Source organism: Pimephales promelas, chromosome 15, assembly GCF_988280905.1.
Source record: "Pimephales promelas chromosome 15, fPimPro1.hap1.1, whole genome shotgun sequence".
Taxonomy (NCBI): Eukaryota; Metazoa; Chordata; class Actinopteri; order Cypriniformes; family Leuciscidae; genus Pimephales; species Pimephales promelas.
In genome coordinates, this window is record NC_142783.1 from 28,289,881 (window position 1) to 28,304,141 (window position 14,261).

The window sequence follows — 14,261 nt, forward strand, 5'->3', positions numbered from 1 at the left end:
TCGTGTGGCGCGAAGAGTGTCAATGTTAAAATGCCAAAGAACTACGAGGCTGGACATTCCTTGAGTCATGGAAAACACAGTACACCTGATGGATGCGTACTCGGTATTAAACGGGACTGAATTTTGAAAGACCGCTGTATCGATAAGCTCGGACGTTATTGCTATTGCTGTCGCGGAAGAAATACCCTACATGTATTTATTACATAACATCATATTATTGCTATAAAAACATTAACCATCTCGCTGAGTCGCCAGCCATGTCTAGGCCTATATATAATAAAATTAAACCATTTGTCTGTGATGCATTTTGCTATTCGCGCAGTCCAGAAGAGGAAGAGAGAAAGAGAGAATGAGAGAGAGAGCGCGCGCGCGAGAGAGATCTCACGCGGTGCCACAGCGCGCACAACACCTGACTAAACATTCAAGTTATACACTTTAGATCTGTGATATAATAATATGATTTTATTTTAGATTTCAGCTTCCAAAGATTATAGAATATATTTTAGGTAAAACCATTAAAACCTGCATTCTGTCTAGCGAAACGTCCTTCCCATCACAGCAGTACAGTAGCACGCTGTCATTTCTCCTTAACTCAAACTTTAATACAGAATCAGCACGATCGGTGATTGTTGTAAAATAGAGTCAGTTCTGTTGCTAAATTGCGGGGCGCGTTTAATAATAAAAAGAGCTATTAAAAGCACAAAAAGCGCAAGAGATGCTGTTGCCGATGCGGCGCACGCTGCGAAACAGACCGCAACGAGATAAGTATATACTTTGGGCTTCATGTGCGCGTGTACACAAAAATGTGTCACAATGACTGGCTTGGAGATTCACTTAAACAGTTTATGTCTAAAATGGACGCAGTTATGGAAATAGTTGGGAGAAAATATGGTGCATCAGTAGTAGACTTACATCTGCACTCGTTCTTAAAGGGGAAGCAGTCTAATATGCGGACGATTGCGACATTACTGCGAATCAAACAACTAAAGGCAAAAAGAAAATCACTCACTGCTCTTGAATGAATACTTTAGCTTTAATAAGTAAGATGAGGAGACTGAGGGAAAAAGAGAGAAAGAGAGAGTGATCGAGATGAGGAGAGAGCAGGTATTGACAAATAATCTACTGGACGCTGAAATTAGGTTATTTTTGCATGTGTCCACCAGGGTCTCTCTCTTAATTCCTGAACTTCCTTCACTGTTTTGATTAATCCTCCTAATGTATATAAATACAGTTTAATGGAAAAGTGCTTTTCCTTGTATTTCTTTCAGGGCCAGTCAAAATATAGAAGGGGCCAGCAAAACTCTGATCTACTGGCCCCGGGGGCCAGTGGGGATTTTTTTTTATGTTGAGCCCTGCCTTTTTGTCATAAACAAGAGAAGGCCTTTTGCTATGAACAGCTTTATATTGTCTGAAACATGACTCTTGTCAGTTCAAAGCTCTGTCCAAACCGATTTACACAAACAACATCATAAAATTGGGAAGGTGCTTGCTTACTGTGAATTCGATCCAGACAGATAAAAATGAACAAAACCTGACAAGTAGAGGAAAGTGGGTCCCTCTTCAACACGTTTAACAAACACATTCGCTCTCTTCTCGCTGTTTTCTCAGAGCTACTACTCTCATCCACCTGGTTCTTGTTAATCAATGCTGAGCGCATTCAAACAAACTTCTAGTCTTAAAGAAAATCCACCTTCCCTTTCTTATGATCCCATCCAATATTATTGTCCTGTTTATTTACCTTCAGTTTGCAGAATCAGGACATAATTCCACAGCGAGAACAGCTGAGAGAACCATTCTAGATCACTAGGTCATCTATGGAAAAAAAAAGAGCAAGCGTGTGTCCATCTCATCAGTGTGGCACACTGGGAAATGATTCACAGCGAGCATGACTCCTGAGGCTGTGTTGATCTTACTGCCATCCAAAGCCAAAAGCTCTTGCTCAGAAGGTAGAAGAACTCTCCAACGACCAACTTTCTGTTTCATATTCTCCATTAGCATATGCCCTTATGAGTGCAGAGACTTTGAAATGTTAAATACACCAGAACTGTGCTGAGGGACTTTTCTTTCTTTAAAAAAGAAAGAAAGAAAGAAAAGAACGAAAGAAAAATGCATACAAGAAGATGAAAGAACATCTATCTCTGTATTTTATTTTATTTATTTTAGTCACTCTTACAGGGATTGTTTACAATACAAGAAATAAAGACATGTAAAAGAAATAAATGTGTTTTTCTGTGAAACACAAAATTATACACCTTAGAAGAACCATTCAACTATTTACCGTACAAGCTCCAAAATAATATACTTTTGATACTATCATATAAATTCAAGTAGGCCTAGAATCTAAACAATGCTGGGTTGTTTTAACCCAAATTTGGGGTTAAAAATGTCATTTAAAATTTGAATCCAACTTCAGTGTAGTAAGTATTAAGTATTACCCTACTGATCATACTTTTATGTTTTTTTGTTGTTGTTTTTTTTTTGTTTGCTCATGTTATTATTTTGTCATATGGGTATTTGGCACAAAAATGTAATTTAATTTATTTATTTTAAATCAAGATTGTATGATACAATTTGTATGAATATTAAATGTAAATGTTCACAGGTTATTTTATGTGTAGTCTAAGTATTAGTTGAAGCTGTATAATAATAATAGGCGAATATGCAAAATGCTGTTTAGATGGAGTATACAGTATGTCACATTACAGGTGTTCCTAGAAGAATTTCATGTCAACAACCTATTTACAGTATTATTCAAGTGAACAATATTACAGACATCGCAATGAGAAAAAATACGATTTTTACTCTCCCTGCTTTATATTTTCTGTAAAACATAAATGTTTTTTTACTCTGCCTGATACAATATATATATATATATAAATGTATATGTTTGTTTTTCATACAATATGTGGAACTAGTAAATGATATCCAAAAGTAAATGATATCCAAATATTAATTTCAGCTGAAATATTCCTATAAAAATAAATAGAAACTTGGATTTGGAAATGTGTTTTCATGTACAGACCAGATAAAAGTCAGTAAATGTGAAAAAGAGGGAAAATGTGTTCTGGAAATGTTGCAAGCTGAATTCAAACCTGCATTGCCCATAACAAATCATCAATGCATCAGAGCTCATCACTACACCACACAACTAAATCCATGTAAGCAAACAAACAAACCGACAAAAACAACCTTTGTATTTAATTACAGGTCCCTGCAGGTTTAAAATGTATTGTATAATATTTTATTTAGTTTATAGATATTTCCTGCAACACAATCTGCATCACTGCGACCCCAATCCCACCATCAGTGGCTCATAAAGCAGAAGACAGATATAAAGGCCATGGGGCCAAAAATATATTCCTCCTACTGGATCAAAGGCTTGGTCATCTGATCCCAGAACACCCTCTCCAGCATATTACAGCACACATTAAGCTCTAAGAACCTCTTTTGGGCTTATTGTGCTTTATTAGTATTTTTTTCATTAGTGGAAAAGGTTACAGGCACACCGGTGAGATCGGCTGTTCTCCGGCGTGACGTGTAAATCCCTCTTCTGGCTCGCATCTTCAGCTGCCAGACGGGCTCTCGCACCCCAGCACTGTCCACCAATACAGGTGCACAAATATCAGCTCTCAAACACACAGATAAGCCGGGTTAATTATCTGGCAACAGCAGCCTCTCCCATTAATAATGGGGATATAAATGTGAGAGTCTGAGGTAAACACAGGAGACGTTCAGTGTGCGAGAAACACTGTATGTGTTCAGTTGAGGTAGAGATGAAGCAGACACAAGCCTCAGGTCAAGGTGTGAGTGTGTGAGAAGAAATGAATTCAGCCATTTTCTGTCAAAGACATGTAATGGACGGCATGTTTTTACTGATTTTAAAGAAGTAATACTTGTAAAGTAAACACGGTTTTATTAATAATGTTGTTGTTTTTTTCTGCCAACTTAGAGATTTTTTTTAGTATTATTATATTCCACACTGTATTAAATGTTTTTTCTTGCTTATAATTGCTTTGTTTTCAATCAAAAATATCAAACAAAATCAATATACATTTATTTGAGAAGCAAAAAAAACATCAAAATTAAGGGAGTTTAAAACAAAATAATGTCATGGGGCAAGAAAAATAAACTTGATATATTATTTACTTGATATGCAATTTAGCTTTTTAAGCAAATGTATCTTGGTTTAAAATGTTTAAAAATATTATAATACAATTATTTTTGCAGTTTAATATGGGTATAGTGCAAATTGTTCAGTACTTAGACTGAGATATCTTAAAATATCTTAAAATATGTCAGTGCCACAGTTTTGTCTCAAGATGCACACCATGTATTATTTTGTATTATTCTTTTTTCCTGAGGCATGTTTATTAAAAAAATAATAATAAAATTAAAACTAATTAAAAGTTTAGTTTAAATTAATAACTAAAGCCTAATCCTGTCTTAATCTAAGCTCTGTTTGTGAAACCAGGCCTATGTATTTGCTAATAGTAAATGTAAACCAAATAAATTGCTTTATGTAATAACATCTATATTAATAGATTTTATTAAAAAAAATTTTTTTATTTAAAATCATTAAATCAACCTAAATATTTCACACCAACAAAAATAAATGTAAAGGTTAAAGGTCAATAGCTCATTTTTACCTCAATAAGTCATTTTAATTAATCCTGCAACTTCCTGGAAGTATTTTATGTCAACAACTGATATAATACAACTGAACAACATTACAGATATCTATTACTGTAAATAATTTATTAGACTTTTTTAGGAAAACTAAATAATATTCAAACTTTAATTCAAAAGATGAGATAAAAGATTAGAATTATGCAAAATAATCTGCAATAAAATATTCAGAATTCAGACTAAATCTATTGAGAGCAAGAGCAAGAGAGGTGGAGAGAGAGAGAGAGAGAGAGAGAGGGGGAGTGTGTGTTTCAGGATCGTCTTCACCTGATGAGGGCAGACTGGGATCATTTTCCCTGCTGACAGAGCTCTAATTTCCCTTAGGAGAACTAAATCCAACATTCTCTCTCTCTCTTTCTCTGTCACTCTCCCACTCTCCATGTTTTTTTCCCCTTTTTCTCTCTGTTCGGGTTCATTGAGCTTTACTCTTTCCTCGGTAATGCTCTTCTTTCTGAAGAATACACATTTCAAACTTGTTGCAAGTGATTTTTTAGCTGTTGCAGAACGAGTGCTTTATAGCATAGATGTTTGTTGTTTTTACATGTTCCATCGGTTCAATTTTTTGCTTCCGTGTGATCACTGTAACAAAAAATGTTTTTCACAGGCCCAATAATAATACTACCACCATTAAAATTATTATTGTTGTTAGGCCAGTGATCATGATAATGTTTAAAAGTATTTTTTAAATATTCTTTTATGATAAACAATACAAACAGTACAGTTTAGTCGTAAAAAAAAAAAAATGTTGTTATAATATAAAAAAAATGATATGATCAATAATTTTTCGTTTTTACATTGATGTAACTCATAAAATTACTTAATTTTCAACTTTTTTATTAGTTATGCAAGATTCATCTCATTTTTAAGTCAGTTTAATGTAATTTAAGTTGAAATGACAAAGTTTTTTTAACAGTGTGTACTATATAAACAGGGTGAATTTTTTATTTTTTTTATGCATAAACAACAGCATAAGTGTGCTTATAATAGCTTAATGCAGGACAGCACAAACTTTTCCATTTTGGGTCATGACCCACCAGTTGAGAAAATCAGAATTTTGATAATGAGAAAAAAATGAGATAAATCACAAAGTAAAGCAAGTAATGTTAATCTAAACTTGCATGGGAAAACACAATTTTAGGTGTACCACAATACCCTTTTTATCATTTAAAACTGCATTTTTTTGAGGGTTTGTAAATAGCATGTAAATTTGGACTATAATAAAAAAAAAAAAAAGAAAATGCATTTCTTTATAAACTAACTTTGACTTCAATTGTGACTGCACAGCTGGTTCACATCATGCAGAAACATATATCACTCAAACGGCTACTTAGAAATAATGAATTATTGCACATATTTTGTTAAGAAACAGAGCTTAAAGCAACGTCTTGATAACTTTAATTTGAGAAACAGATGTAGCATTGCACGTGGTGTAGCTCAGAGGCCAAGCTGATAGAACGTTAAGCCCCAGCAGAAGTACTGAGAGAGAGAGGCAGGCTGGCCCTTCTCCAGGACTTCTCTCATCTGCAGTGTGCACCGGCTCAACAGGGGTCTCTGGATCTGGTCATCTCCATGTAACGGGCCTCTTGCCATCCCACCCTTCCCCCTCTGCCCAATCCCTCTCCTCTCAGCCCACTCAAACACCCACTCCATCCTGCAGGGCCGGGTCCTGCATCCCATCTGCCGCCCGCCACAGCCGGGCCAGTCCTGCACCCTGCTCCCATTTACAATTCAATTAAAGCCTGCTTCCCCCCATCCTCCGCAACCCAGCCTGGGCTGTAAAGATCAGTGAGCAGCAGCACCACAGTCAAACAGCATGAAGCCAGAAACACACCATCTGAGATCAGAGTGATCCTCAAACGCGCTTCCACTGCAACAGACAGGGTGACGGGACGGGTGCACTCGCGAAACTAAGCACTCGCTGCTTCCTGTTTTCTCACACTTTGATGACACCATATCATGCACCAGTGAGAGAACCATACGTAGAGACATGACTGTATGTTCTTATAAGGAAAATGTTATGTCTTTACAAAATAAACAAAACAAAAATAAAAATTAAAAAAAGAAACACAAACGTGATGTTTAACTAAAGTCATTTTCACTTATTGGCATGGTTAAATTGGATCATCTAAGGTCAGCAGCAAAGACCCCGGGTAATAAAGTAAGAATAAATACATGTAGTATACTTTGTGTTATTTACCATTTTTAATTATAACAGGTTTGCGTAATATTCTGTTTGCATTTCACTGTTTTTATTCATTTTGAGGAATACTGTCTCTGGTATTGTGCTCGTGAGATATGTAAATGCCTCCTCACATTTAGAGCAGTTCAATGCCCACTGCACTTACTCAACATGGGGACAGGAGACCTGTAAATCAATATATAGGGAAACAAAGTAACTCACGTTAATTATTTGAAAGTTTAACTTTGATATTTTGTTGTAAATTGAAAATATAATGTGTTACTTTACTTGAAAAGGAGTAATCTGATTACGTAACTTACTTGTAATGTGTTACTCCTAATACTGATGTCTACGGTAAGTGGGTCAAACATATTTATGCTTATTTTATTATTTTATTCATAAATGTATTCATTAAAAGGTTTATAAATTCATGATGTATATGTTAAATACCATATTCATATTAAGCAATTACAAGTTGAAACCCCTCTGGAGCAACTTTTGGTTAACACACAAAAAGGATCATTACTATTATTATTATCAATATGAGTTAATATCTCATTAAAATGAGGGGGTGGGGATGAACGAGTCTTAAATGAGAACTAAGAGGACCACATTTTTAGTACCTGGAAGATTATCACATATCTATATAATAAACAAACATGCAAAGACCAAAAACTTCTGTGAAATTCAATGGAAATCACTGTGAACAGATTCAGGCAAGCATATAACAGAAATTAATTTGCTCATTGAAACCAAAAGTTTCATGAATTTGAAGATTTTCACTTTTTTATTTGAGCTTACCAAGAACATAGAGTAAAGTTTCTTTATTATTTTTTATTTATTTTTATTTGATCTGAGGAACTACAAAGATTCCTCTAATTTTCATGCATCATTTGAAGGGGATACCCTGCATGTGTGATATAATCACTGACTGGAGGGGAAAAGGATGTTATGAAAGTAGAAACTAAATTAAGTCTCTAATGATTTTTTATGTTGTAATATGCAAGCAATATCCACAGGCAACCCCCACGCCGGAAAAAAGAAAAGAAAAAAAAATGTTAGATTCTTTAATGCTTAATTATAGATGAACCAACTTACAGCATTCGTATAAGTGAGAGAGAGAGAAAGAAATGAGGCAAAGAGTACTTGAAAATGTGAGCATTATGAAAACCAGACTTGAGGAGACAGACAAACTGAAACAGCTGCTTCCAGTGGCCTCAATTCACCTAAAGTCAAGGTACAGCTCAAATGATGTCATCCGATATTACAATATCACACTGCAATATCAAAACAAGTCCTGCACTTAATTCAAGCCAAGAAGATCAGTTGAAGTACCAAAAATTGGCCTTATACTATATAAATACTTAAATATTTTTAAGGGCCTCGTAATATAACTTAAAGGCCCATACACACGGGGACGAATATCAGCATGCATTATTCGTCAGCGTTTTTCAACGCGTTTTTTGTGTTCACACCCAAACGATTTTCGCTGACAATGAGCCGAGTAAACATGCAAATTCATGCCCTAACATTAGATGGCGCCCATCTGCTCTGCAATACCACTCCATACAGTTCTCTTTTATCAAGAGTTTGTAGTCGCTGTCGTGTTTGTCATATAGTTCTTTATGTTCTAACACCAATGAGACCAGCAGCTCTACATTCATTTTGCCTCGCATCTTCTTCGTCTTATTCCTTCTTGGCTGTGTAGACGGCGACGCTACTTGGCGTATATCTTCTTCTCCGTTCCGCATGTGTGCTTGGCAAGACCAAACACGTGAGCAAAAGTGCAATATCATTGGTCGGATAGTTTTTGACGCAACGCGTCAAACTAAAAAAAACGAAGCCGAGGCGTTTTTTTTTTTTAAATGACGCTTTTACGGGTGGCGTTTTACGCGTCGGTGTGCACACACATTGGCGCCCTTTGTTTAGTCACGAGGCGTTAAACGTCGGCGAATATTGCCCGCGAAATTCGTCCCGGTGTGAACAGGCCGTAAGATAGCCGTTCATTTACTTTTTATTAAATACTACTGACAAAACTCACAGGCCTTATACCATGTCAACACCGGACGCGACTATTGTCGCTCACGCTATATTGTGGCGCAACAGCTAAAGGCTGTCTACACTGGACGCGACAAAGTGCACTTTTCAAAGCATTTGTCCTTCGTGTCAGTACGTCATAAGTAGAACAAGGCATCAGTATAATGTCGGAGATTTTTCGCTCACATCACACTTTATTCAGTGAAACAACATGCAAAGTTGAAAACGTCGTTATCTGTATGCAAAAAAAAAAACTAACCTTTCGGACTCTGTGTGCAATGGCCTTAAGCGTATCCCAATTGTGCTGTAAACATATGATTCATTAAAGAGAACCGGCTCATAAGATTCATTTACTCTGGGAACTGGATTCACAAAAAAAATAAAACGTCATTAGCTCTGTAATTGACTTACATTCACACAAGATTCAAAATCAGTGTTGCGACGGTGCTAAATACGTAGTATCGCAGAAACTCTGTCTTATTAGAGTATTTTAGCATTAAAATTGCTGTGCGAATTGATGGAATAACGGACTATTTGTCCATTCACTATTCATGGTTCTTTATTCACCATTTGGCTACCAGCAACAACCTGGACATTGTACTTCATGTCCTCATATGCTGCCATTTTGAGTGAGCATAACATTACAGCGGTCAGGTGGTACAATGCTGCGTTCACGCCATGTCATAATTACAGTAATTACGAAATGACAATATGTTAAACTCTGCTCTCTGACTTGGAATTATGCAACACTATAAACGGCAAAATTAATTTGCAGTGGTGAGGTGGTCCAAGTCGGAGCTCTCAGAAAATTCCAAGTTTACAAGTTGCAATTACGAGTTCAATGAGGACGTGAATGCTTTTTACAAGCCAGACTCTAATAATTACGGTAATCCCAATATGAGGCGAACACACCTCTAGTCAGAAGCTCTCAGAAAATTCAGTTCTAAAGTTATACAAGGATATGAATGCTTTTTACAAGTCAGGAATTTCATAAATACGGTGACTCCAACATGGTGTGAACGCACCTCTATTCGTAATGACACAAAAAAAATAAAATAAAGGAATCAAACAAGGTTATAAAATGGTAGATCAGATGCCCCTGGCTGATTCTTTCAATAATGAGGTCTGACTGAGAATGAAAAAGAGATTTATCCTGTCTGATAGTGAACTGAGATCTGTGTCTTGACCTGTCCTGTCCCAACTCTCCCGGCTAAGCCCTGAGCTCCCTTTCCGGAAGCTCTTCAGGACTCCATGGAGAGGTGGCACACTCCACTAATAGGCCATAATGTGTGCAATTATCAGCAGAGGGGCGCCCCAGTGCTGATGAGCAGTCTTAGCTGCTTTCATTAAGCTCTCCTGGTTCCTCCGAACAGACCGCAATGTGACTGCGAGGCCACTAGACTCTCAGACCCTCGCTATTAAGATGACAATAACAATAAAACCGTTCCATTAGCATAATAAAACCTGCCATTTTGATTTGATGTGTCTTTAATTTGAATAGATGGAAAAAGACTGCGACTGAAGAGCAGTGAGCTTTGGTATTCAGTTTGTTATACGATGCCGATATTCCTCATTAGCCTTCCTAATTCACCAGCTCATTTATTTATATAGAACATTTGCTTAATTGCAACTCAAAGCCAATGAAAATATAAGAGCAGAAGGAAAACGGCAATCCGTTTCCACGCGAAGAAATTCTTTGAAAGGTTTTCCGTTGGATCTTGTTGTTAATCTTTCTAAATACTGCCGTCTTTAAACACACAAACAAACTTGAATTAAGAAACACACCTGTATAAACTTATTAAAAAAAGCCTGAAGAATGTTGACTCGCAGCTTCGCATAAAAAAAAAAGAGGACGCTGCTGGTTATGATTGGATGAGAAGGAAGCCGGGCCGTGTCAGGTCACCGGCAGAGCTCCAGTCCTGGCTCTGGTGGCAAGAGCAGATGGGGAATTTATGACTGAAAGTACTTCCATGTTTTCCCATCATGCGTGCACTGGCGCTTACCAGAGAGGCTTGCAGGGGGAACGTGAATCGCATGTTAGTGCCTTGTGAAAGATGAGAGAGTGTTGAAATGATGGGTTTTGAGCGATACCGTAATATATTCCCCTTGCTTAAACTCATGTAACATCGCGCACCGGGGCAGCTTCTCTTCATCCCCCGAACCGATGTTCCGTTCAGCCTTCTAACGTTACACCCCTCAGGTATAAGGCAGTATATTTTGTAGATCCAAATCACATCTGTGCTTCTTCCAACATACTGCCTTCCCCACCGAGTTCATTTCAGATAAATGAGGTGCATGTTCTGAGCAGTCAGTGCCTCGCAATCTGGGCCCGATATTCATTCTCAACTCATTTGATGACATCCTGGCCATGATAATGTGTTCTCTGTGCGTTTTTGGCCCATTGTGATCCCCTTTGTGTGTTATAAAATGGAATATTTTATGTTTTGTAAAACTTATTTAAGCTATTTACAATCACATTTATTGATATATCACCATTCTAAAAAAATATTACATAGATACTTTATATGAGTGGTTCTCAATCAGGGGACTGAGGCCTCAAGATGACTTTAAATGTTTCAAGTAAGACAAAACAAGCATTAACATGAGCTAAAACAAGATATTATTATTTGGAAGTCAACAAGGTTGAGATCCTGCTTTATATCATTCATATCAAGTCATGCTAATAAGCATAAGCAGCAGTGTCATCAAGTGTCATTTGCATATTCGTTGTGACGTCTAACGTTTCATGAAGCACTTGGAAATAATCAACTCGATTTCAAACAATGTTAAAGCATCAATCAAAAGCAAATGCTCTCAGGTTTGTTACACAAACACTGCAAATTTTCCTTTTTCGTAATGCACGCATGCTTGAATGCAACTCTTCATGCATCGCCAAGTGTATATTCGCATCTGTCATCCAATGTCATTAGATGCACATTACACCGAAATGCCTCAGAACTGAGGTACTGTAATACAATAAACTAAATAAGATAATCAAAGCAAAACACACAACAAAACAAGACAAGGCTTGCTTAAATCCACTCATTACACACTGCTAATGTATATGCCTCTTTCATCTCATGCATACATTATATCAAAACTGAGCTATTTTAAAGTTTAATAGCTATGATAAAAGAACATATACTGATAGCCATGATAAAAAATAGAAGTAGAAAATAATAGAATAGAATGTAAACAAAATAATACAGTATAACAAAAAATACAAAAAGCAAAAGCAAAGGAAAACAAAACAAGTTCTAATCTACATAAATGAGATTGTGTGATTGTGAATTAGTGTGCATTTGTATTCTGTGTGTCATGGGGTACAGCTTCCAAATGCACTAGATAAATATGACTTAGTTTGATTTAAATGATGAAACATATACTGCCAATCCACTACTTCAGGCATGCTTGAATATGTGTCTGTTTTTTCACTTCTCTTTTTCAGCACAAACCTATACGCACTTAGTGTTCCAGACTGCATGTTGCTACACTTTTTTGGATAACAACCTGCTGGGACATTACCCAGGAACCAGCGAGAGGCCCCTCAGAGGCTTAAGCTTTTATAGATATGTGAACCTTTGCCTAAAAATAAAACAGTAAGAACCAAATAAACAATGTCTTTAAAACAGCACAAAGAAAGGTGGGGGCTTTCACGTTTTTAAATGAACAGCCATAAATCTAATAACCCAGCATACGAGCCATTATATTGCATATTCAAAGAAAACGGCATCTATTCGTTTTATGGGTCAAGGCTTCATGGCAAAATAGAACAGCTATGAGAAGATCCGCGTCAGTCTCGGTTAAGACTTGCACAAGGCTGTCTTTATACAGTAGTTTGACTCACCTGCTCATCTCTGGTTTGCTGAGTGAGGGAAATACCACAGTTTAGCTCCGCATACCAGCTACAAACACCAATCCGATGACACAGCATGAGGAGGATTCTGTGGAAAGCAAACAGGCAATGAAGGGCCAGTAGAGGCATTCCTAACCTTACAATATACCAGAGGGTAAGACCTGGTATAAAACAAACAAACAAAAAAAAAACAATAGCTAGGGTAAAATATAACTTAAACTACAAGATTATTTAAAGATTTCCAACCCTGCATTGTATTAATGTTGGCAGAATATGTAGGCTTATGTTTAGTCGTTCTTCGTGTTACCTGGACTGAGAAATGCATGTTTATTTGGCCGCAACCGCAAGGACTTTCATGAAAACAGCCGTTTCATTCCGTTTTTCCTCTCTGTTTGGCATGAAACACCGTGTTCGTGGTCAGCAAGTTTGTTGACTAACGTTACAAACACAGTGGATTTTCTGCTTTTCCATCGCGGCCTTCTACGTATTTACAGCCTTTGCCGCCTTGAGCCACTGACTACAACACTTTCAATTCCTTTCTGGAAACCGAAAGAAACTCACTCCCGCCAAACCAGTGGTCTCAAATTCGCGGTGACAGCTTACGGTGGTTTTGTTGTCATAGACAACTGCGAAGTACAAACATACGCGCGCCTGGAAAAACTGAGCGCGTGACGCGTCGCTTCAATTACGAGCGCGCTTGCCGCGCGCCTTGAAATAACGAACTTGAGGCGCAAAATATGTGAGCGCTACTGGTAGCTCGCCCTGTCTATGTAGCTCGCGAGCGACGTGTTGAAGACCCCTGCTCTAAAACAATGAATGTGAGAATAATCATTTTGAGCTTGTAATATGTGTCCAACAGGTTGATAAGAAGGTTTGCTTTGATTTGTGCAAAGTCAGTAATTTGCCTGAGACACTATACATGTGTAGAAAGAATTCAATAAGACAGACAGACATGACTGCAAATATTTGTATTTCAAAAGCAATATTTTTTTCTAAGTATAATAAAAGAAAATGTGCCTTCCAAAAAAAAAAAAAACCTCCAAAAAAAAAAAAAAATTAATATCATGTGTTGTATAAAGAAAATAACAAGGACATGTGCACATATAAGTATCACAAAGATGTGTTATAGCCTAAGGAAAAGACAAAGAAAGTTTGTAAAATGAACTTTAACTGTCAGAAGGACAGCTCATGAATAACCAATCAGAAAGGAATGTTCAACTTCAGAGGAATAGTTCAGAAGAAACATTAATAATCCAGATTGAGAAGATTGCGTCAGTTGTGCTCCTTTTTTTGGAATACTTGAATACTATTTTTGTGGAATAGGCTACTTGATGCGGCCCAGCCTGACCCAGACTCTATCTCCAATGGCCCCCAGTTAAGTTGAGTTTAAGACCTCTGCTTTCACATGATATTAGAAAATACTCACCCTCAAAGTTGTTGATGTAGCTCAAAATATATAATTTAAAGCCCTATGTGTGACAGCTAACTGCCTCACAGTGTTGT

General features: G+C 37.0%; 1 protein-coding gene across 3 annotated transcripts in view; it reads right to left on the reverse strand.

The window, feature by feature from the left end:
* Nucleotides 1–14,261, reverse strand: part of rnf144aa (ring finger protein 144aa) — a 451,897-nt gene that overhangs the window by 191,872 nt on the left and 245,764 nt on the right. For 2 of the 3 annotated variants that reach the window (XM_089120489.1, XM_089120490.1), the window contains exon 3: nt 12,750–12,846. In XM_089120489.1, the coding sequence (XP_088976615.1) occupies nt 12,750–12,757 (8 nt within the window). In that variant the 5' untranslated portion in view covers nt 12,758–12,846. Of the gene's footprint in view, nt 1–12,749; nt 12,847–13,065; nt 13,274–14,261 lie in introns of those variants that run through there. The other variant, XM_089120491.1, reaches the window with a different exon arrangement.